This window comes from Lathamus discolor, chromosome 6, assembly GCF_037157495.1.
Source record: "Lathamus discolor isolate bLatDis1 chromosome 6, bLatDis1.hap1, whole genome shotgun sequence".
NCBI lineage: Eukaryota > Metazoa > Chordata > Aves > Psittaciformes > Psittacidae > Lathamus > Lathamus discolor.
In genome coordinates, this window is record NC_088889.1 from 80253626 (window position 1) to 80278686 (window position 25061).

A 25061-nucleotide genomic window follows, 5' to 3' on the forward strand; every position below is an offset into this window, starting at 1 on the left:
AGTGTCAAAGTGCATTCATATTTTGGCTGCATTGGAGTTATAAATGAAAGTTACTCCAGGAGATAGGAAGGTGGATGTCCAAAATACAGTTGTGAGTTAGTTCCCTGTGCTCTCCAAATTCCATGTGTTGACTTAATGCATGTCATCACTTAATGTCTGCTGTGTACACAAGTACTACATATCATCTGTTCCCTGCCTGTGACAGGGAGGTAAAAGATAATCCTCATGTGACTAGTTTGTTACAAATAAATACACTAAAACTTAATTCCACAGTTGCTGCTATGGAAGGAACCAATGTTAGGCTGAAGACATTTAATAGGTTATGTAAAATTTGTATTTTGTCCATACTGTGCCCTAGAAGACGTGTGGCCAAAAGAAGGAAAAGCGTTCTAAAGCTACCGCAGTGGAGAGACCTCATGAAACATACAGGCTGCTGAAGCGCCGCAATCTCATTGTGGAAGCTGTTCGAAACCTCCGGCTAATTGAAAGCTTGTTCACGTGAGTCCCTCTGAAAACAGTGTCCGGGGGGCCTGACACATTTTGGTAGTAGAAGCACTACTTCAGCAAGCAATCTGTGTGCTTATCCCAGTGGTGCTGTTTCTTGTCCCTGATGGAACCCTAGGCTATAATGTTAGAGATGATGGCACATGGAAGGTGTGGGGGGCTGCAGTTATACTGAATCTTAAAACAGCCGTTTGGAAGCAGTAATAGTTCTTTGCAGATAATTACACAAGTGAATTTTTATAGAGTGTATGTCCCAAACAGAAATTGGAGAACTTTTGTCTCTGTTCACAATATGCTGGTGCTTGGGGCCACATAGTAAGATACAGCACTTCACTGCTTGAGGATTCTGTCATCTGCACAGGTTTTATCTCTGCATGGTTTCAAAAACTGTTTGTGTTTTATTCTGTCATGGACTGCAGAGGTTCATGATGTCAGTCAGTCATCAGTGGTCACGAGGATTCTCTCAGGGTCCTGAAAGTGTGCTTTTCTTTGCAGTTTTAAGTGGTACAGTTCTATGTCTTCTCCTGACTTGTCTTGTCTGAATTAAAGATCCTTCCCTGAATGTTACAATGTTTTTCAGTCTTCTAAGATTCACCACCAAAGAGAAATCAAAATTCTGGTGCTCTCCTGGAGTCCCAGCTTCCAAATTGTCAGGAATTTAGTATAGGAATTATAGGTAAGAAATCATGGCCTTATTCTCCTCTGGTTTGAGAATTTTGAAACCCTCTGTCACCTAGTTCAATTGCAGATGTTATAAAATTAGAGTGTTAAAAAACTAGAGCCTTGTCTTCTGGCACCAGCCTCATCATCCATTGATCTAGTCTCATCCAAGCATGAGATCAGAAAATAGCTCAGCTCTCTGCTTTCCCTTTTAGTGCTGCTAACAGGTAGGTCACAGGTTTCCTCGGCACTGGTGAAGGTTCTGCCCCTCCCCAGTTTCTAGGAAGGAAATTTTCTGAGTCCTCACTCCAATTATGTTAGTTACCAGGATGTAGAAAAGGGAATAAAAGCAAGCAATAAGAGAGTAGGGTGTGAGTGAGCTCCTGCAGACTTCTGCAAAGGAAGAAGTGAGCTGGCTTCAAGTGATTGGGTATGTATAACTGTATTGTGAATACATGTGTAATTTCTGAACTCTGGATGCCACTAAATAAATTCTTTCTGCCTTAAGCTGAACTGAGCTCACAAGTAGAAATATAAAGTGCATGTGTTTAATCACCACCTAAAAAAGCTGTAGCCTTTCCTAACCTTAGGGAGCCTGGACTTGTAATTACACTGTAGACACAGATGGAGAAATCAGGCATCAAGAACCTGCAGTCATAAGAAGAGCGGTTCTCACCTAAAAAGGAAGAGCTTGATTACAAAGAAACTACCACTGAAATTTAAAGCTAAGTTAGTCGTATTTTACAGAAAAAGGGAAAAGTGAGCAGTAGCTGCTAGAAGTAGGGAAATACCCATTCACCTCACATGCTCTAACAGACTGCTCAGGCAGTTTGAAGCACTGCTGGACTTAAAATACAAGCTATTTTTTTGCATCTTTTAGACTTCAGAAGATGGTGATGGATCAAGAAAAGCAAGAAGGTGTCTCCACTAAATGCTGCAAAAAGTCTATCATACGACTGGTACAGAAGCTTGCGCGAGAAGGGCTCCTCAAAGTCTATCGTACTACAGTCATTCAAGATGGCATAAGTAAAAAGGTGACTACACAAGCCCTGGATGTAGCAGCAGCTTTTCTCAAAACTTTCTGATTTATCGAAGTGGTTTTGGCCTTTTTACTGAAGTACATGGATGACTTCACTTTTTGTAGCAGAACCCACAGTCAAGCTGCCCAGAAGCTACATGTCCCATCCTAAGCTAGTGTGAAAACCCGATTAGTGCTTTCAATTATTGTGCTGCAGGGAATTGTGAGACCAAGAAATAGTCCACAGATCAAAGTCTCTGAATCTCGCTTCTGAGAGGTTCTGCTACTTATCAGTTATGCAATTCATGGTTCTCTCCCTGCACTGTCAGGCTGCAACACAATTCTGTTTAATCCCCTTTTGAAAGCTAACAGCATATGAGAAATCCAGAAGTTGCCTTCTGAGTTGAGATTGATAAACATGATCTATTTTTAAAAAAACAAAATCCACTGTTACTGAGGTTTGTAGAAGTAAAATATCTGTAAATGTCAGTTGTAGAGCTGAGGCTTGTCATTGTAACATTAGTGTGAAACCTTCATAAGCAGGCAGAGAATCTATTGAAAATTACCTGATGCACAATTACTGTAGGGCATATGTGAAATCTCATCTGAATTGTGTCTGTACTTTCAGCAACAGTATGTATTAGTTTGGCCTTCTGATGTATGGCTTTTCGTTTATCCCTTTCATTCTAATATTTGCAAATGAGGTGTTTGTTGCCCAAATATTCCAGATTTTAAAAATGAAAAAAACTGAGGCTTTAGAGATGACATTAACAGTTTATTGGTACAGAGATCATGGTCTGGCCTCTTGCTTAATGCAGACTAGCAATGGGAGTTTTCATCCAGAAGTGTTTATATTCTGTGAGTTACTAAATCTTCATAGGATTCCTTCACTGTGGCTACTGTTAATTAACTGTCTGTTAATCTCTGATAATTTATGCATCTGATTAAGAGCCAATATCTCCATAAGTACCTGTTGTTTTCTGCTGCTCTGAACAGGCAGAGTTTGTTGTGCATCCTTCAGTGAGTCCTAATGATCCCCTTGTAAAAAGTGCCATTGAGCAGGTGCGTTTCCGAATCTCCAATTCAAGCACTGCAAACAGGCAAGTGGCAGCAATGGTTTGGATGGCTTTTGGGGAATTTGGCTTATCTAGGACATGCAAAAATATGCAGAAGAAATAAACACAAAGTTAGCAAAAGAAAAGCTGCTCTTTAGCAACAGAGGAATTGAAGCACAAAGATGAGGCAAGATGCTGAATATCTGCTGAAGTTGGGAAAGAAGAGGGATTGAACTCTGCTTAATTTTTACCCAAGTGCTGTCTGGTTTTAATTTAGGATTAAAGTTCCCCAGACGCCATCCCAGGACCAGGCTGATGAAGAAGGTCTGGGGCAAGAGGCAGTTCCTGATTCAGGAGAAACACAAGAAAACTCATGTAAAGCTGATAACAGTCGGGCAAGAAAAACTGATGACAAATTGGGTGTAACACAGCTAAAAAACTATCACCCAGTTACAGGTACAGCCAACTTGTTTTTTTCTGTCATTTTTCACTTTCCATTTTATTATTAATAGTCACTTGCAGATGTTCGGCTCTCCTAAGATACAAGTGGGGTATTTTTTCTTTATTTATAGAAGAAATATTGGGTTTACATTAAAGTAGTCTCACTACCCAGTGGTTTTTTAGCTGCTTATTTTTTTACAATTACAATCTAGAATATTTGTATTCACTACTACTTGTAACTTCATATTTGTCACTTGCACACTTTCAACTGCTCATTTGTCCTTCCAGTTTCCTCCAGTTTTATGGAGGTAGCTGTTTCTCGTGTTGTAATGCTCTCTTTAATTTCTGTTTGGTACTTCATCTTCCCTCCCAGTTCCAGGACTTGGGCGTTCTCTTGGCTTTCTTCCCAAAATGCCCCGTTTAAAAATGGTCCACATGTTTCTCTGGTACTTAATTTATGGACACCCTTCAAATGGAACACCCCAAAAAGGAGATAGTGATGGAGAGAAAAAAGGCAGCAAAGAAGGGCTGGATGAAAATGCAGCTGTAGTTGAAGCGCAGCCAGATGGGACCTTAGAAATTATGACAACTGTGGTGAATCCTGAAATCTCAGCACAGGAGACCGAAGTGGAGTTGTCTAATCAAACAGGTAAGAAGTGGCACATCTTGACTTGAACCATGCCAAAGTCTGTAATAAACACTGAAAAAAGGTCAAAGTGTACTTCAAAAAAAGATTGAAAATCAATGGTTTAGATAATTTTCAGGTTGTTGTAGATTTTCAGACTAATATGTTCTGCTGGAACACTCACAGTTTACTGTGAGTTTTAACTGTTAGTGCAACTGTAACAGGTTTGTCCTGTCTGAATCTAAGCCAGTCAGTCTTCTTGCTCCTAGTGTATGTGGATGATGAATCATGGATGCGCAATGTCCCTCCTCTCCCGCTTCACAGAGAGTTTGGATTTGGATGGGCTCTTGTCAGTGACATTCTACTCTGTTTGCCTCTCTCCGTCTTTGTTCAGATAGTACAAGTCAGCTACAAGGTATAGTGCTTTTTAGTTTCGCGTTCGTTTTGCTTTGAGGTCAGATGATGTCAACTATATGCCTATAAGCAGTAGCAGCTATCCTCTTTTTTTTCTGTTTTAAAAACTAGCCGTTGGAGTTCACTTAGTTCTTGATAGTCTTTCACAGAAAAGTTAGTTGCTTTTATAGCCACACTGAAAAAGATGCATAGCCCTGTAATACTGCAAGTTCTTAAGCTAATATTTATCAAAGAGCTTTTTATAATTTCACTGAATCTTCTGCCTCGTTGATTAACCAGAATAATGTTTAAGCATTTTACAAAAGCAGTAACATTTGCTTAGAAATTATTTCAGTAGACTGTTCTGATAGCAAAACTTGATACTTAAAAGGATAGTCACATTTTGCATTTTTATTAACTTCTGAAATAATTCTAGGTGGATGGTCTGGAAGAGTTTTTAAATGACCCCCTAAAAAAGCACATTCTGATTCGATGTCTTCCAAGGTCAGTCCGACAGCAGCTTCTCTACAAAAGGTAAGCAGATGAGTCAAAGTAAATGGCTCAAGGGATGAAACAACAGTGCTTGACTGTTTTATCAGTTATTTCCTGTTTGTGTCAAAGCAAACTTTGTTACTTAAGACAAAGATCATCAATCTTCTAAGGAGAGTGTGCCAAATTGTGTTTTTCTCTCCCAAATAGAAGGTAATAAGAAACTAAACCAATATTCATGTATGCTGTCAGGCAGTGTTTGAGAGCTGGGAGGTTCTGTCCTTCATAACTCATTAGGAGGATGTTACTCTGTATAAAACACACTCCTGACTGCTGCTAAATTAAGAATTTAATAGAGTCTAAATGTTGCTGTCCTTCATAAATCTTTCAGAAGATGCCACATTTCCCAGTTCCAGCCTCTCATACGTACCATTCAGTTTCTACTCAGGCTTTCAGGGGCACATCTGCCATTGTTTGCCATTCCTCATCTAGGAGATTTAAAAGTTGAGATTGGACTGAAGATAGGAAGGGAAATCAACATTAAAGGAAAGTGATTCCAACCCTAACTCTTCTATGATTCTATGATTTGAGTATGTGGACTTAACAGCACTGTGTTAGTTTCCCCAGAAAGTCATTGCAAATGTTAGGGACTTGGGTGGTTGGAGGTTTATACAACACTTTGCAAACCTGCAAGCGTGTCATTGCTGAGTGAATAGTGCCAGACAGTATCAAGGCTTGTGGTTAGCTCAGGTTTGCAATTTCTAACCTATTACTTGCTAAATCTTAGTGACAAGGAAACTAGATTTATGGTATTTTCTGAAATCTGTGGGCTCCATCTGATGCGTTTATGAAAAATGGTGTGGCATCTAACCAGGTTGTCTCCCCTCTCCCCCCCCAATAGAACTTCTAACTCAGCCAAACTTACTTCACCATTTCTAGGCTTGTCAAATGACCTGACCCCCAGAGAAAACTCCTGCAAAAATACCATTCTCATTAACTGCCCAGAAAAACTTAGGTCTTTGTGAAGTTAAATGTGGGCAAAGCAAATTTTTTAACAAACTCTCTCTCAGAAACTAGACCTTGCAGAAGTTTTCATGCAAGTTCCAGAATTTTGCTATGTAAGTAGAGATGTAGCATGGGAAATGTTGCAGTTTTTGTTCTGCCAAAGCTACAAGCAACTGAAAGCAGTTTCTTGGAGCAGTAATTCTAAACAACCTTAACTACAACAACCATTGCCTATTTATTTATATGTACACATGTGAAGGCTTACCAGCCCATGTTTAGCAGTTATGTTTTCTTACTCATGTCTTCTTTTCATAACACTAAATTGTCTGCAGATCTGGTGTTCTGACCTGGTTTAACTCATTTTTATGTGGTACTTCTGGCTAATTTTGCTCATTGCTAGCAAAATTTTAGTTAGTATTTGTCTAAAACAACTGAGTTTGTGATTTGAAGAGATTTTTGAGCTTTGGGATATGACGTGTTCTCCATAGGCTGATGATTAAAACAAAAATACCACTTGAGAAACTGAAACTCAGTGTTTAAAAAAAGCAGTGGTTTCCTGAAACTTATGGTTGCTGCAAGGAAATGCCATGTTTTCTGGTATCATTTTTAATGTTTTCATGAGTGCTGATTGTAATACCTCTAATATTGCTGTAGGAGGTACATCTTTTCAGTGGTAGAAAACCTTCAAAGATTATGTTATATGGGACTGATACAGTTTGGCCCAACAGAGAAGTTTCAAGACAAAGACCAGGTAATTTTATTTCTTTTTGTTTTCTTTTATTTTTTTATTTAGCCACTATTCTTCATGATTTTTGTCCAATGAAATAAATGCAAGATTTAGGGGTTGTAATTACCTTAAATACTAAAGTAAAATTCCTGATGTTTCAGATGTATACACAAACCCAAAGATCCAAATGATATATTGCAAGTTGTGCAGATAATTTTTACTTCCTTCTCTGGAAAGACACTACTCAAGTGTATAACACTGAACACTGCACACAATAATGGCTGAAGGCATTCCAGTCTGGCAGCACTTTAAGAAAAATGAGCATGCCACATGCTTTTTCATCGAGGCATTAGGCACTGGGGCTGTGACACAGAATAAAGTCAATGATCAGAGTAAAACAAGTACGTTCGTATGCATCTTTTTGTAAATAGAGAGCATGCGCAAGGATAAAAAAGTGAGGACATAAAGTTTATGAGGATGAAATAGATAATTAGGCCCCAGAACACACGTATTCAAGTGGTGAATGAGAGTTTGTAGGAAATAGTCACTCTCTTGGAAACTTGAAATACCCTGTTCACAAGGGCAAAAAGAAAGTGTTCTAAATCTAGAAACAATATATCTGGAGTGCTGGCAAGGAGAGTTTGGGAGTACAGTGCAATAGATGGGGAAGGGTGTGTCTTCTGTCGGAGTACTGGCTCAAAACAGGAAAGACTGAGAAAACGCTAAACAGTCCTAAACAACATTAAGTTATATGTCCTGTGTATTAGGAAATTCTGCTGATTGTTTATTTATTTTTTACCTACCAGCCTGAAATAGATTGTATTTAACAGGTCTTTGTGTATATGAAGAAAAATGCTGTGATTGTTGATACCACTATCTGTGACCCCCACTATAACCTGGCTCAAAGTAACCGCCCATTTGAGAGGCGCTTGTATGTTCTGAATACCATGCAGGATGTGGAAAACTTCTGGTTTGATTTGCAGTGTGTCTGCCTTAATACACCATTGGGTATGGTATAACTGTACCTTCTTAGTACCTTTACTGTTTATTCTGTTCATACTACATTCTTCCTTCTTTCCTAAAACTTGACCCAGGCTCTGTTTTGTCATTTTGAATGTTTTAATCTCTTGGCTAGTACACCCAAAAAATCTTTAGAAATGGTACCAGCTTCCCATTAGTTCTGCCCTGAATACAATTTTGGACAAGGTAGTGCTTTCTAATGGAAGCTAACTGGAGCACCATTAGCCTCTATCAAGAAGTGGTAAAAAATGTTAGTACTGTCTGGGAGCAGTAGTTTGCCACAGCAGGGTGGATTGAGAATGGCTTGAAGTCTGACTTCTCATGCTGATAGCCAAAACTATTTGTATGCCTAGGAGTTATCCGCTGTCCTCGTTCAAAGAGAAGTAACCTTCAAGGAGAGGAGACTGCACTAGATGTAGAAATGGAACAAGAGTCAGCAGTGGATAAACACAATCTGGAACGCAAATGTGCAATGTTGGAATATACCACGTATGTCATCTTCATCCTTGCTTTGTTTCATGAATAGAATGGGCAAAAAAAACTGTTCTGGTTTTGAGGATGTAGCAGAAGCAGTTAAGACTTTAGCATTTCAGTTGGCTGTTGTGGGGTTTTTCTTCGTAATTCAGAGGCTATCTGATTAAAAAGGCATGTAGTTATGTATCACATTTACAAGTAACTTGTCGACGGGGCAGGTTTTTATACTAGAGGAATGGGAAAAACAGATTCAGATTTCCTTCCTAAGTAGTACAAATGTGTGTTGTTGGAGAAAGCAAAGTTGAGAGGGGAGAAGTGCTCCCTAAGTACAGTTAATGCAAAGGAAAAAAATTAAAGATTCTCTGTTTCTGTGCTTTATATCATGGTATCACAAGTAGCCTGTAGCTTCCAGAGCTACTCAGTGTTAGTCGGAATTCTGTCCTTCTGTGTTGCACTTCACTCTACATTTTTTACAGATTGATTTCTAATATGGGGTTGGTGTACACTGCTAAAATCTGTAAGTGATCTCTGGAGCACTTCATCTTCTGCCTAGTCATAACCAGAATACTTGAGAGGATGGAGTGCTTGCGACCTGTGACAGCTGTGCAGAATGACAGTTAAACTTTTTATATTGTATTGTGCACTGTGGTTTAGTTTTGTCAATATTCGGTTTCAATAAACAGCCTGTTTAAAAGTATTTTCAGTTAGTTCAGTGTTACAGGTAGACACATCAAGTTATTTTAAAAAAGTTAATGGAGTTGAAGGAACCCGATTCCACTGATCCCTGCTGATAGAAAAAAAATCTGTTCAGTCCACTTGTCAGCTTTTGCATGTGGTCTGCATTGTATGTAAGAAATCCTTTATATTGGATATCTTGTGTTTACGTGCAGTTAGGCTGGAGATGACTGCAACAGCTTTGAGGTCAAGAAACAGGTTTTGGATATTTTTTTCATGGTAGCTTTCAAGAAAATCTTTCAGGAAGCGAGACAGGATTTCAGAAATACTCTTTGGTGTTATTACTGGATTGTCAGAGCTGTCATAACTGCTCCATATGCAGAGCTCATTCATAGTTTGATTATTTTTTTTTTAGGAAGTAAGTTTTTCTCCATGGTTCTTTGCAAAATATCATATTTATAAAGAAAAAAATCTTTTTCTTCCATTCTGCACTCTTAACACCACATTAATTATTAAATAGCTCATTTAGGAAGGGTACCAGTTCATACATTCCATGCCAGTCATTGTTAGTTTTGTCCTCCTTCTGGGGGGAGAATTGCAGTGCATTGTTTTTTTGCTTGTATATGTATTTAAATAAGCTTTAATGTATTTTGTTGGTGAACTGGAGAGACCAGTGCTTGACAGTCAGTGTGGAAAAAGCGTTATGCTTGCCTTTAGTTCCTGTGGAATATTTCCCCCACACTTTTCAGTTTTCCACCTGGGTCGGTATTTTCTCTAGTTTTGTGGCGAGAATAGCATTGGGAACAGTTTAATATGGCCACTGGAACTTAGTTAACAGTAATGAAGTTGCGCTGGGTTTAATCTTGAAACTGAGAGCTCAGTCATTAAATATCAGGGATTAAAACTTGATGAAAAAGTATTGTTACCCTGCTCCTTCTGGAGCAGGGTTAAGGAAAGGAGCATCTCTCTTTCTCAACCCTACCTAAACTGGGAGGGCAACGGTTGAGTTCTGCGCACACATCACTTAAGAGCAGCTGAGAAAGCACTCCCTGCAAAAGAATTGCTATGCATTTTGTTATTCTTTCTGCTAGAGGCAGCCGAGAGGTGGTTGATGATGGAACTATCCCTGGAGATGGCTTAGGAGCTGCAGGTCTGGATTCCAGCTTTTATGGGCATCTGAAACGCAATTGGATCTGGACAAGCTACATCATCAATAAGACTAGGAAGGTGGGTATTGTAAAATTTATATGCTGTAATGACTTTTCCAAACTCTAATATTCTCAAGGTTGAGATACTGATAGCAAAATCATACTGCTTGCATGCTTTCAGCCGTGTGTCTCTTTCATCACTGGAAAGAAATTAATGCTAAGGTGGTAAATCTTGGTGCTGAAGTGAGTAAAGAGTTGGATGTAAATTTAATCTGAACTGAATTTGATAGTACATTTGACCAAAGGAGAAAGAATTAAGCAAGCAATTTTCATTACTTGAAATGTAGAAGTTGTCAGACAAAAACTGAAAAATCCAGAACAAGGAAATACGCACATACACACACAAAACAAATATTACTAGGCAGTCCAGCACAGGCAAGTAAGAATGGCCATGTCTGTTCTGGCTAATGTCCTGTCTCTGGCTGCCGATACAAGATTTGTAGGGCGGGTGTAAGAGCAAGGGAGTTGTGTAGAGATATTTCCTCAGAATATTCTCCCAGTTGTCTGCAAGCTTGGCTCAAGGCCATTGTAAACCGGGGGGTAATGTTCAGAGCAGTTAATAGCTTTTTCTTCTAGCATTAATTTCTATGATTGTTTTTTTGGACTCATGTAAATCTATGGTATCCACAACCTCATGCAGCAAAGTGTTTCAAAGTCCTATTATGTGTCATTGTAGCCAGGGATATTTTCCTTTATACTGAAGGTTTATTTCTGACACAACTCAAAGGATATCATGTATAGAGTTGTTAAAAGCAGTGCATTCTTTCCACGTGTCACATTTTTAAAGCTGTGTTGTCTTAGGAAACTACCGTTTCTGAAAACGGACTGACACTGAGACTCCAGACCTTCTTAACAAAGCACCCCCTCTCACTCAGTACTGGAGGTAAGGTGGTGGTGCTGGTGGTGGGGTCTCTAACTGTATTATAGCTGTTGCTGTCTTTGTCAAACTCAGTATGGAGGATGTGGGTTATTCCTGTCTCCTTATGGTAATCTAGGATGCTTCTGGGGCAGTAAAATGGATAAATAATTTCCTTCCCTATTTCTGGATATATGGAACAATAATTTTTTAGCCAGTATTGACGACAGCAGTTGTTCCTGTCTCCTTACAATGATCTAGGATGCTTCTGGGGCAGCAAACTAGAGATGTAAATAATTTTCTGTAGAACAATAATTTTTATCCTTTGTAATTTCTGATGCACAGTGTGCAGAAATTCTAGAGGGACCAATGTTTTGTACAACTAGACGCTGTTAAAATTGCAAGCTAAGGAGGAGGAAATGCTCCAGTCTGAATATAAAACCTGAACTCAGTACCCTAGGCTTTGTAATTACTTGATGATACCTCATTTATGTGGGATTTTATTCTGTGAGCTGCTGAGAAGTGGCATGTAATGACATGACTAACAAAGTGCAAGTCTGAGAGGGCATAGGTGTTTTAATATACTAAAACATTGGCATTTGCTCTTTGTACCTTAGTATTACAGAATGCAGTTGCTGTAAACCAAATTTACTACTGTAAATATATGTAATTTTAGGTAACAAAATTAGTATTTTGGGAGAAGCAAAGGTGGGATCTGAGTCACTTGTCCAGAAAGATGAAAATATTGAAATAAGTAAAGAACCAGCCCAGGATCGAACCAAACGAGTGAGAGGTGGAAAAAGCCAAAAGAGGAAGAGGCTTCGAAAAGATACTGGAAAGAAGACAAAGAGGAAAAAGAAGGGTAAGTAACACATTAGGAAAAAGAAGTATTCTTTTTGATGCATAGGCCTGCTGTGAGTTGCTTTAGAAAAGCTGATGTGACTGTCACGTGGTGTGGGAACTTCATGGCCGTATCTTTGGCTTTCCTCTTTCAGTGAAGGGGTTGAGATGTCCTGGGGCTGTACACTAGCTCTGGAGAAAAGCAAACAGTGCTGTGACTGTTACGTGTGTGTGAATCATGATTGCACTACTGAATTGTACAGACTAAAGAAATTCCAGATCAACTCATTGCAATTCACAATCAGCTTTTGGTAGCTGGCTTAAAGGTTCTTCATGATATGGTGCTCTAGGTTGTCAGTTTCCTAACTAAAGTGATGTTTTTCCTGGGAGGGTACTAATGCATTTTCCTTCCTGAAATGCTACTTTTCTTCTCTGCTTTTGTCTTTCATTCCTAACAAACTCCAGTTGGTGCTGATACTGGCTGTGACAGGAGTTTGGAGTAATCCAAACATGTAATGCTGAGATAATGGTCTTTTTTATCTTTTTACTTCCCTCTGATTTGTTAGCAGAGGATTCTGTTGAAAAAAGCAAAAGACTCCGCTACCATGATGAAGCTGACCAGAGCGCCCTGCTGAGAATGACACGTCTGCGTGTCACCTGGACAGTGCAAGAAGACAGTCTGCTCATGCTGTGCCGAATTGCTAGTCATGTGCTAAACGCAAAGGTATTTAATAGACCCATTCAGTAGTGGTCCTGCATCCTGAGCACACATATCATCAGTCTTTGAAATTCATCCTGGTTCTAACCATCATGTGTGAACATTAAAAGCTGAAGTTTAACTCCAGACATATTTGTTCTTCACACAGGTAAAAGGGGCCTTTGTGCCATGGCAAGTCGTTCGGGATATCATGCATGCCAGCTTTGAGGAGTCCCTCGATAAAACTTCTCATTCTGTTGGACGAAGAGCTCGTTATATTGTCAGGAATCCCCAGACCTATCTTAATTACAAGTAAGGTTTCTGTCTATGTTCTAGGCTAAATTCTCCTGAACTTAAGTGAAGGGATACAGTCCTCCTGTGATTTTGTCTGGTTTCATGTGACTTACAAATTTCAACTGTTTCTTGCACCCAGTGCTATCAAATCTGTATTGAACTGGGAAAATTTCAACTATGTACAACACCTTCAATTGTATCTGTTGCAGAGTTTGCCTTGCTGAGGTTTACCAAGATAAAGCCCTCATTGAAGACTTCATGAATAGAGAAAATAATTATGAAGATCCACAGGTAAGAGGGAAGTATTCTAAAAGGTCATAGAGCACTTTATGCTGTTTGGGTTACCGAGTGCTTGCACTGTTTCAATTGCTGTGATTTCATCTCCTCTCTCTCCCTTGTACCGTTAGCTATTTTAAAAATAGCATCATTATAAAAATGCATCATCATTGCTGGCTGGAGAGTAAAGTGGACACAGGCAGCTTTCCAAAGGCACATAAACAGCACTGCTGTGCAACAAAAATGTTTCTCAGTGTGCTTGTTTATAAACATCCGTGACTGAGCATCTGTATGCACTGATTGGGTTTGGGGGGGGTTTTGTGCTCTTAGCCTCCTTGTCATCTGAGCAAGAAAGCATTTTTGCTCTGTGATTTCTTATTTTTTATTCTGCTTGCATGTCTAAATACTGCCTTAGCTTCTGGGGATGAGTGCAGGAAGGTAAGCAAATTTAATGAGGGAAGTGTTGATTCGATCAGTCAAAAGATTTTATTTAAATTTTTAGCTTTTTCATGGCTTAAATCAAACACAATTTCAAACTGAAAAGTTGTTTGTGCTGTCAGTGCAAACTGAATTTCAAGACTTTTTCTGAACTGGGATCGCATCACAGCAAGACTTTGTTTTTATCCAGGAATGACAATTCATATTGTCAGCAAACCCCAGTCAGTTCTGTTATTAGATTTGTGTTTGTTTAAATTAAGAGTAGTTGTTCACTGATGAGACATTGCTAAAATAAATGTATGTGTCCCTAGCCCCAAAGTCTATCTTTGAAAGCAAATAAAAACTTGTTTCTAGAGAGTTCCTCTTCTGTCACAGGTGTTCTCTGAGCTATGATTGTACAAAAAAACTTAATGGAGAATGCGGTAAAGCCTGAAGGTTATAAAGAGAATAAAAAGTTCTTAAGCAGAAGCTTAAACAAAGACCTACCAAGAGATCTTTTGCTGTTAATTCGGTATAATTGTTTTCAGAACATATGTTTATGGTGGGTTGCTTGTAGTTACGAGTGTGATTACAGACAGAACCTGCAACTGTTAAGTGAATCAGCTAACATAACCTCCACAGAGCTTTTCTGATGCATTCACTAGTCTGTTGTACAGTTTCTGACATGGTAATTCAAAACCAGCTACTTCTACTAGAATATTCCATGAATGCTTTGAAAGTAAAGGGTCTTTTCTCATTCTAAGAAACTGAGGCTGATAACATTTCTATCTCTTCTTTTCTAAGGTTTGTGCAAAGGAGTTTAAAGAATTTGTGGAAAGACTGAAAGAGAAATTCAGTTCAACTCTGGGGAATCCCAAACTTGAGATTCCTGATACTTTGCAGGAACTCTTTTCCAGGTAGGTTTCAGTAAATACAAGAAGCAATGTTTCCTCCAAATGCATACTTCCTGAATAATATAACTGATTTTTAGTTATTTGCATAAACTTGTTTACTTTAAACCATCCCTGTTTTGCTAAATAAGACTTTTAAACCAGAAATACACTATGTCAGAGTTCATAAATTGTCAAGTCCTCAACTTTGCTATTAGAGATGTTGCTACTCAGGTACATTTTAATTGTAGGATCATAGAATGGTTTGGGTTGGAAGGGACCTTAAAGATCATCTAGTTCCAACACCCCTGCCATGGGCAGGGATACCTTCCACTAGACCAGGTTGCTCAAAACCCCATGAAAGAGTTTCCCTTTACTGTCTTCCAGGTTAACTGGCCCCATTTTACATCACAATTTGTAGCTGGTTGCCCAGCTAAGCCATCTCAGTGCTGCTAAAATTGTTGATACCAAAGAGCTCTCAGCTTTGTATGGCATTCTCCAGCTCAGATTGTCAGACTTTTTCATGTTGAACAACACTTGGAAAGAAGTGTGAAAATCTGGGTCTCGCACCATTTTATGATAACAAATTTAGTACCTTTGTACATTTTCCTACTTTAGGAAGAGCTATATGTTACAGCAAAAGCACTGCCGATGGAAGTGCCAAACCTCAATAGAATAGTAAATCTATACAGTTCTGTACAGTCTCCTGACCATGTGTTTTATCTCCTTGTCAACAGATATTTTAGAGCAGTGAAGCAGATTGATCTGGTCAGTTGTTTTAGTTTTTGACACTTGTGCTGAGGGCTGCTGGAGCAGATAGTGTAATGCACTGTTTCAACATTTGCTGTATTAGCAGCTGCATTCATCAGTCTCTTGGTTACACAGTTGATATAAAATCACAGAATGTTGCTTTTGTTTCAATGTTTTCCTTTCCCTTCCCTTCCCTTAACTAGATTTCGAGTTTTGGCAATTGGAGAAGACACAGCTCAAAACACAAAAGAGGATAGTCTAAGCAGGTGAGTTACAGTAACACCATTTTTTCCCATTTAGGACTCCAAGGACATGTCAGCCCTTGCATCTGTAGAAGTAATATATACAGTTTTTAATTCAGTGTGGCTTTCATCTGTTTGTTGCAGTGCATAAATTTGTTAACAGAAAAATACTTTCACAAGGCTGTGAAAGACATAGATTATAGATAAGATGAATGAAATGACAGCAACAGTGACCTTCCCAAAATGGCGACTGGACATTATTTTAGATGTGCTTGGAGTATAAAATCTCCTCGCTTTACCTTTCTGCTGTGTTATTCTGCAAACACTTCTTTGGGAAGAGCTGGATGTTACCACAGACCACCACTCAAAATGGTGGCCTGTTATCATTAGGACAAGAGTGTATGTTTTCTGTGTGGGTGCTGTACCTTAAGAGGAGGAGAGAGAACTCTGGACTGATCCAGAAATTCAGGGTGGAAGATAAGGGAAAATGTAACAGGATCCTTCAAGTGAATGATCCTCAGCTATAGTGACCTCTTAGTGACATCTGTTTCAGAAGTGGGTGATTGAATTTGTGTACTTTTGTGCTAGTTCAGTAGTACTCTGCCTCATGCTCAAAAATCACCATGAATAAACTTTTTTTTCCTTCCTTTTTTCTTTCAGTGTCTATGATATTCATTTTCTAGTGCTACAGAACCTGATTCAGAGCACACTGGCACTCTCAGATAACCAGATGAAATCTTGCCAGTCATTTCAGGTACAGTATCTGGACCAAAATTTTACCAATCATAGAATCCTTTAAGTTGGAAAAGACCTTTAAGATCATTGAATCCAACTGTAAACCTAACACTGCCAAGTCCACCACCAAACCATGTTTCTAAGTGCCATGTCTATATGTCATCATACAACTCTAAAAAGTTTCACCTTCCTACCTTGCTATATGCCTTTTTCAAATGGGAGCAAAGAAGCCCAGAAACTTTGATTTGTATCTGTTCTGTGGGAATTACCCTTTTCTGCTTTTAGGAAATTATATATTCTAGGCAGATTTTCAGTATGTTGCTTTTCTCTCTGAGGATAAGATTGCAAGATGTGAGATTGAAGCAATCTTCACAAAATATATGAAATAAACTCTATATCCCTTCTATTCGGTCAAACTGTATCGTGATTTAGTGCCCACTTAGGTAGCTGGAATTATGCTCTGGAGAAGATAGCAGAAACACATTCATAGTATCCAGCTGATATTGGTGCTGGGAGCCTTTCCTTCAGTGCTGGGGATCACAAAAATATAAAGTCAGGTACTTATATAGAAGTTCAAAGGGAGTTTAATATCTCATCAGCAGACAAGCACAGAGTCTAGAATCTACCAAAATGTGGTGCAGATGAGCATTTTTTACATAAATAATTCTAGTGGGAGCCTGATCCCATTTTGAATATCAAGTGTTCTATAGTATTTAGGTAATTTAATTAACATTTACTGTGGAAAGTCTGGAAGCCTATAAAAGGAATAGAATAATGTAGTTAAGTAAATTTATATGCATCATTTACATTCCAGCTAGTAGCTTCATATTCATTTAGCTAATGTAACCCTCAAGTAGGTGAGTCTGACAGTGGATTTGGAGCTAACTGCCTTCTGCATTGAACGGGGGGGGGTTTGCAGACATTTCGTCTGTACCGGGAGTACCGAGACGACGTTCTCGTGAAGGCTTTCCTGGAGTGTCAGAAGAGAAGCTTGGTCAATCGCCGTCGAGTAAACCACACGCTAGGACCAAAGAAGAGCCGGGCTTTGCCTTTTGTACCCATGTCCTACCAGCTGTCTCAGAGTTACTATAGGTGGGTGTCAGAAAGGTTACTGTTCATGTTTGAGCAAATAAAAGAATCTACCTGGGCATGCTGGGCAGGGAGGAGAGAATACACATGAAGTATCTAGAGAAAAGAACCTGACCATCACAGCTGAGGCTGAAGAGATGAAGGTAACATCTATGCATGTGTGTTAGCCCCTTATTTGGTTAGCAGTTAGGGCTGTACAGGGAATAGAACCAAGTTTGCTAGTCAAGCCTTTACAAACACATGCAGAGGATGGGAGAGGTGGCACCAAAACCTAGATGTGGTGGAAAGATTTCTTTAGCACTCTTGTCATTCCGATGGTTGCTTGCTTTTCCTCTTCAGTTACTTTGTGCTGCACTGTACCTGGATGTCAGGAGTAGGGGAAGAGAGTTTAACTGTAATGTGTCACCTTCTGCTTGAGCAGTGAACATCTTTGCTTGATATTCATTATATAGTACCTGACCTTAAATACGTAATGTTCTGGAACTAGCAAAAAGACACTGAAAGTAGATGTAGGAGGTACTTGGTCACCATCTCTAGCATGGAAATTAAACCATTTGGCTGCTGTATATTACCATGGGTCTAAAATACAGTAAGAACAGATTGTGAAGGGTTTGTGTGTCATTGAATTTGTCTTTTTGTCCAGAGTTTTTACGTGGCGGTTTCCCAGCACAATTTGTACAGAGTCCTTTCAGTTTCTGGAGAAGCTCAAAGATGCTGAAAAATCAGACCAGCCAGATAACTTCTCATTTAAAGATCCAGAAAACGAGGCAGCAGAAGACATGACAGCATTTCCTATGGATGGACCTGGTGGCCAGTGTGTGGCGATGCTTTCCTTATTTTCCCTGGGACTTGTATCTGTGAATGTGAGAATCCCAGAGCAGATAGTTGTGGTGGACAGCACTATGGTGGAAAATGAAGTTATAAAAAGGTAAACACTGTTACTTCTGTTAGCAAATATGGTTTGGAGGTAACTTGAATGGAATTGGACAGAGATTAGCATTTTCTGCACAGTATTATGGCATATTTTACTGTGATGTAGTTTAGATTTTTATTTCTGAGGAAGCATTCTGAAGACTTCATGGCACTTCGGTAAGTGTCTGTCATTGCAGCCTTGGACTGCGTTTGTCTTCACGTGTGTGACATTTAAATTGCTAGGCACTTCACTGTCTCCACAGCTAATGTGGAAAGGAGAGCAGTGTGTCTTAGATGAGCGTTTTCATCAACATTGTACCTTCCTGTTTCAATAACTAAGAAGAATTAGTAACAAGGCTTCAGCTTTATCAGTGAAACCTGTCTCCACAATAGTGGTTCTGTTTTGTCTCCTCTTTGATTATATATATAAATTTTCCTAAAGCCCCCAGTAATTGCATACCACTGAAATGCAAACTTTCCCTCGGCAGTCTAACCCTATGAATAATTGTTCTTACAGTCATTCTGTGTTTTCTTAGACTGCAACTAAAATATTTTGCTGTAGTTTAACCTGTTGCCTCTGTTGTATATATACATGGAAAATATTTTGTTCTCTTTAGAGCAGCTTATTACCTATTTGAAGATTGTTGTCATAGTCCTCCAAAATATGCAGTTCTTTAAGCAGTCTCAGTTCCTTTACTTGCATTTTTTGTGTGTTATTCATGTTATGCAGATCTCTTTCTCATTATTTTCCTCTGCACTGAACTGTGATGTTGAAAAACAAATGCCACGTTCTTGCTGGCAGGTCTGTGTTCATTACATCATGTTATATAGGTGATATGCCTGATAATACAACCCACAATGATGAATGGCCATGGTCTTGCCAAACAAAAAGCTCCAAACAAACAAAAAAAGAAACAGGTTATGATTCCTGTGATTCACTCTAACAAGTTTCTTTTCCTTTACTTAGGTAATTGCTTCCTCGTAGTGTGGGACAGGTGCATAGTACTATAATATTAATAACATGCATTTGTCTGTACAGATTGCTTCCTCCTCTTTTCCAGACTATTTCTCCACTTTCTTGGAAGTGTTCTGAATGCAAATCCTATCTTCTGATGCACTTGAAGTTTCTCCAGTTAGGTGATCCTATGCAGGATTATTGAGCTATTTTATCACCCAGCTCATTAGCAAAAATACACTGAACCCTGGAGTAGTCCCATTTCTGAGCCACAGGCATCTGAATCCATTATTATTTTTTTTCTAAACTATTTGTTCTACATTACACGTTCCCTTTTGGTTTTAAATATATTTTAAGATCTAACTCATCTTGGAAAAGGTAAGAAGGAACCACTGGTTGTTTTTCTCATAAGCTGCTTAAACCAGAGGCAACTTCAGAGTTAGATCAGGTTGTTCAGAGCCTTCACCTTTATCCATAATGGCTTTTGTCATGTCCTGAAAACAAACAGTGTTGGTTTGTTTCTGAGAAATCTATCCTGACTGCTGCTACTATTCTTTCTTTATGTTGAGGCTGTCTACAGTTTGTTTTGTATTAATGTTTTGGTTGGTTGTTTTTTGGGTTGGTTTTTTCCTCCCTTCCTTTTTTAAAGTGACTCAAGTATTTGGTCTGTAATTCTTTCTTCTTTTCTCCCTTAAACTGTCTGCCCTATACTGCAGTATTCCTTATAGTCTCAGCCTTTGTGCTCTGACAGATATTGCCTCCTGATGAAATGTCTGCTGAACCAAAGATTTCAGCACTGTAAACTGAGATATTTTCAACATGTTTGCAAAAAGAGAGAGTTTCCTTTTCCAGGGACCTTTAGTGTATTTTCTTTTTCTGTAATTGCTTGTTCTCAGCACTTTAAATCAGCCTGCTATGGACATACCCACAGCTGCTCATAACTACAAATCAGAATGCAGAACAGCAGGTGTTCTTGCTCTGCTCAAGATAATGAGTCACTTTCTTATTTTGGAATTAAAAAAGCAATAAACAAACAAAACATCTCTCTTTGCTGTAGTTTGGGAAAAGAAGGACTTGACGATGATGACGATGATGATGATGACTTAGATGACACCTCTGGAAGCAAACGGAGAATTGAAGTAAAAGCTCGTCAAGCATCTCATACCAATTACTTACTGATGAGAGGCTACTATGCCCCTGGAATTGTCAGCACACGCAATCTGAGTCCCAGCGACAACATAGTGGTCAATTCCTGCCAGGTGAAGGTTAAACTGCGATGTACACCAGTTCCGGGAAGACTCAGCTCTCCAGGTTAGTTTCTGTTTGGCCTGATTTGCACAGAAGTGGGTTTGAGCAGGAAAGATAGTAAACTCATCAGCTGAGGAACCAATTGGAACAAAACCTCTTAAGAGGAACATTTTGTTTGTCATTACACATGCAGTTTGCCTGTAATGCTTTCTCTCCTGACCTAAAACAGGTAGTTGACTTCCGCAAACACCTTTTCCTTCTAACAGGTCCTTGCCTGTATTTCATATTGAGTGAAACTATTAATCCAAAGAGGAAGTCTGTCCTCTACTTTGTTACCCCTTCTCCAGGAGATTTTTTTCAGTCCCTTCTGCAGCTTAGAATAGTTGCAGAATTGTATGACATATTATATCACACCCAGCCTTTCCCTTCTATAAAGAGAAAAGATCTTTCAGAGCTCTTTGAATGGCAATTCACATTTATTTGTCTCATGCAGCTCTCTGAAATAGTGGTTTCCAATCTCTGGCCTTTTCCCTACAGTACTTTAAATATTTTGATCATAGTTAAAGCTTGAATATTTGTAATTTATCAGCACTCCCCTTCTCAAAGAGTATCTTCCTTTCAGCTCTAATGCAAATGTATCCAGGAAAACCTTTACTTGTTTAGCTCTTTGGTTGGAAGGTCTAGTGTTGTCCCTGCCTGTTGCTGTTGTGGTAGAGGTAAAATAGCAATTCTTTTTCATATCTCAGCTGCCACACATGCCCTACAGGTCTGTTAAGCTGACAGCTCATTACAGTTGTTCTCAGTTTAACTTGGCTGTCAAAGAAGTGCAGCTGTCACATGCGTGTCCCAAAGGCATGATGTAAAGGCAGGCTGCAGATGAAAGGGAGGGGAGCAGGTAAGAACAGTGCCAAAGCTACCCTCTAATCATCCAGGACTGGAAAAAGGTGTTACCCTGCTTCAGCTTCTAAATACTCTGCACAGTGGGGGTGGGTTTGTGCAGTGCTGAACCTTTCTCCACACACAGAGATGCTTTGTTATACTGATTGTACTGAGACATTGTCAGCTTGTAGTTTCTAACCATATTTGGCCAATAGCTTTCTGCCATGGATCAGCTGCTTCCAATTTTTTGATTCATGGGGTCCTCCATAGCATTTCCTTGCCCTAGACTTTTCACTGGGTCATCTTCAAGAGAGAAAGATGATTCCCTCATTAAACTGACCCAGTGTTAGAATACAAGTCTGTGCTGTCTTTCAGCAATATTTCACATTGGTCTGAGGGTAAGCCCTTGTAAACCAGCTACTGCTCTTCTACAGGCGTTTTCAGAGATAGATATGTGAGGCAGAAAGAAAAACAGGAAACTGCAGCAATGAAGATGGAAAACTGAGCTCTGATTTTAATTGGATTAGCTTAGAACACCTCTAATCTATCTCAGATATTTATCTTTCTGTAGTGTACTGTGTAGTAACAGCTGCTTCACAGCTTATATACATGGGGTTTTATTTGGTTTGCAGTTTCTGCTTTGCTTGATAACATGGATGTGGGGGTTTCCTGCCTCCCCGAGACTTTTTCCAGACTGATAAACATCCAAGAAGAGGATTATGAGGTTGATCATTTTCTTCATGAGTGTAGAGATCATTATGGCTACAATCCTGGAGATGTAGCTGCTGTTATGGAGATCCGTAACGCAATAGAGGCAACTTCCCACTTTGGAATTTGCAAAGTTGAGCTGAGCAAACGTTTCTGCAGCTATGAAGAGGTGGAACCTGAACGCACCAGGAGCTTGGAGCAGTACATTCAGGTGGGTTTACAGCCAGCTGCTCTCCATACATTAATACTTAGATGCTTAGTATTCCCCTCAAATAGCACAACCTTCCAAGATATAGGAAGCAAGTATAAATAGAATAAAGCTGTTTATATTGGGCAAGAGATCACATACCTGATAGCAATCTCACCTCAAAGTTAGGAAGGCCAAAAATTAAAGCAGCATTTACTCAAAGATAACAATGAATGGTTTTAGAAACCTGAAGGTACCAACCTTCAGCTTTGGAAGCAAAATACTCTTTCCCAGCTACATTTTAACTTAACTGAAGCTGAACAAAAATGTCTTGTGCTGTAATTTCAGTAAAGTTTAAGTGGTAAAACATCAATTTCAGTGCAGCAGGACAGAAAATCGAATATTCTGCTAAACTCTTCCTCCTTCTTTGCTGCCAGTTAAAGATGACATTTTCCAGCAAAAGCTCTTGAGATAATTTTGTGGTTTTGTTTGTTTGTTGTTATAGGACCTTACTGAAATGAAGCAAGTTTTAGAAGTAGGAGGCCATACTGTAAGACTGGTTGCAATAGTATTTGCTAAGCCATGGCTATTACATTCAGTATGTCTGAAGAATAAACCAGATGATTCTGATCAACAAGGTACAGATGCCACTCTCCCAGATGTACAACAAGACTGCCTGCCACTGGAACCAAAGAATGGAGAGGAATGTTTGAGAGAGGAGCAGCTGGGAGAAGACACACCATCTGTCAGTGATGAAGAACCGCCAAGGAAGAGATTTAAGACTCAAAATGATGTCTTCGCAGATGGTGATCAACTCTACCAAGGTTCACAGAGTAGTTTGAAAACTGCAGATGAAAATAACTTTGCAGGTGTTCCTGATTCTGCTACAATGATGGATGAAGAACCAGGCTCCCTGGGAGGGCAGACAGAACACCTAGGTGAACACGCAGTGTGTGCTCCAGGTGCTACAAATGTGGACACTTACAAGGAACAAGATAAATCTTGTTCTGAGGACAAAAAACTGGAAGGAGAGAATGATGAGCTCAGCACTGAGCAGAACAAGCAGATTCCCAGCCTTGAACAATCAGCCAGTGAGCAGGATGATGATCTTTCCTACTTACAGGAGAACCCAGGAGCCTCTAAAGGTATGTAGGAGCTCTCTGCATCCAAGAAATAGAGCTTAGCTCATCATCAGTTGATTCCAAACAGGTAGCTCCATTTTATAAGCAAATACTAGATTCTTTATGAAGCTATACCAGAGAGAGAGAGGTTGTCATTATTCACAGTTGAAGTGACATAACACAACTTTATCTGGAAGGTCTTGGAGGTTTCAAATACATCAAAGATTCCATCCTATGCCTGTTGCTGGAATGTTCATGACTAGTCCAGAAAGCTGTTTTCCTTTAAAACTCTTTTCTATGTCTTACTCTTCTCCAAAAACATATCTGAATCTGAAGTTTCTCAACTCTGCCTTCAGTCCAAAGGCTAGACATCTCTAAACCTAGAAAACACAGTGCTACTGGCGTATATCTTAACTAGAATGCCCATGTAGTAAAGTCATTAAACCATTCTCCAGAAAGCACATGCCAGTGAGAAGATTAATAGCCTCGTTTGTAACCCAATTTGACTTCATTTTAAAATTTCCTTTTTACTGCCAGTTTTCTTTTTTTAATAGCTAGTACTTCTTGCCAAGCTCTACATTAAGTAGGTTGTTTGGGATTTTATTTTGTTGTTGTTTTATCAGCTCTGATTTCAGATTGAATCACAAGCTAATTGCTTGTGTGGTATTTTGCCAAGACCTGCCATTACCCATGTTTAGAGATGCAGACTGCAGACTGAAAATCAGTGCAGACTGATTCCTAGCCTCTTAAAGCCTGGTATTGTTTAATTGGAGCCTTCCTGCAGCAGACAGACTCAGGGCTGTCTAAACTGCATAGACTTCAGCAGTTCTTAACATGAAACTGCTAACTTACAGCCTTGGATTTAACTTCCTCTACTTGTTTGTAACACAGGAGGGAAGAAATAGTTCTGTTATCAAGCACAGAGTTCTGACTAGTCTTACTGTTGAAGGCCAGCTGAAGGGTTTACATGCGCTTAAGCCAAAGCTGTTAGCCTCTGGGTGTGGTAGATGTTAAGTAATTGTGTAATTAAAGTACATGACATAATGCATACTGGAAGTTTCAGAGAAAACCTTCACTTTCAGTCTGAACCCTGCTGAAATCCTGAGTTCGCATTCTCAAGTCCACAGCTGCTTGGACTTCTGCTCACCTTCCGTAGGTTTACCAGGAGCATGAAGTTAGATAAGCCTAAGTGAGCGCAGCAGGCTGAGAACCCTGCACAGGGTCCTGTGTGAAGCTCGGTTCTTTCAGTCAATAGAACTACCTGTTGTGCAGCCATGTCACCATATTTCTAGGAATAAAACTTCTTGCTGTGATTCGGGAGTGGAACCACAAATTGGGTGGCTGGAGAAGACAGATGTAGTTGCAAGAAGAGGTGTGGGAAGAAAGGGTATGCTGCAGTCAGGTAAAGGCAGTCAGCGTGGAAGCTCAGAGCTCTCCCCATGCAGCCAGATCAACATGCAGCATAGCTTGTGTGTGTTACTTTCTAATGTAAGCTGTTGCATTTTACAGCGTGGACACCTTCTACTTTCTTTCCACTAGATAAAGAGTTTGGGTTAATTAAAAACAATGTGTTCCTTTCTTCCCAGGAAGTTCTATGACAGATGTATCCCAGGCAGCCAGGGACCGGTGAGTAACAAAGACTTCTGCAGAGTAACTGACCTTAGCACTAAC

At 39.5% G+C, this 25061-nt stretch overlaps 1 protein-coding gene across 3 annotated transcripts in view; it reads left to right on the forward strand.

Annotated features, from left to right (window-relative positions):
• The window catches only part of GTF3C1 (general transcription factor IIIC subunit 1), a 42204-nt gene that overhangs the window by 14324 nt on the left and 2819 nt on the right, over positions 1–25061 (forward strand). The window contains exons 11-35 of one of the 3 annotated variants that reach the window (XM_065684006.1): positions 359–498; positions 2045–2198; positions 3179–3282; positions 3515–3693; positions 4052–4327; positions 4573–4718; positions 5133–5230; positions 6845–6941; positions 7748–7925; positions 8291–8426; positions 10178–10313; positions 11096–11177; positions 11827–12012; positions 12557–12714; positions 12857–12999; positions 13191–13272; positions 14479–14591; positions 15518–15580; positions 16217–16310; positions 17211–17383; positions 18024–18308; positions 20305–20558; positions 22007–22293; positions 22775–23414; positions 24977–25016. In XM_065684006.1, coding sequence (XP_065540078.1) covers positions 359–498; positions 2045–2198; positions 3179–3282; positions 3515–3693; positions 4052–4327; positions 4573–4718; positions 5133–5230; positions 6845–6941; positions 7748–7925; positions 8291–8426; positions 10178–10313; positions 11096–11177; positions 11827–12012; positions 12557–12714; positions 12857–12999; positions 13191–13272; positions 14479–14591; positions 15518–15580; positions 16217–16310; positions 17211–17383; positions 18024–18308; positions 20305–20558; positions 22007–22293; positions 22775–23414; positions 24977–25016 — 4244 coding nt within the window. The remainder of the gene's footprint in view (positions 1–358; positions 499–2044; positions 2199–3178; positions 3283–3514; positions 3694–4051; positions 4328–4572; positions 4719–5132; positions 5231–6844; positions 6942–7747; positions 7926–8290; positions 8427–10177; positions 10314–11095; positions 11178–11826; positions 12013–12556; positions 12715–12856; positions 13000–13190; positions 13273–14478; positions 14592–15517; positions 15581–16216; positions 16311–17210; positions 17384–18023; positions 18309–20304; positions 20559–22006; positions 22294–22774; positions 23415–24976; positions 25017–25061) is intronic. The other 2 variants (XM_065684008.1, XM_065684007.1) reach the window with 2 other exon arrangements.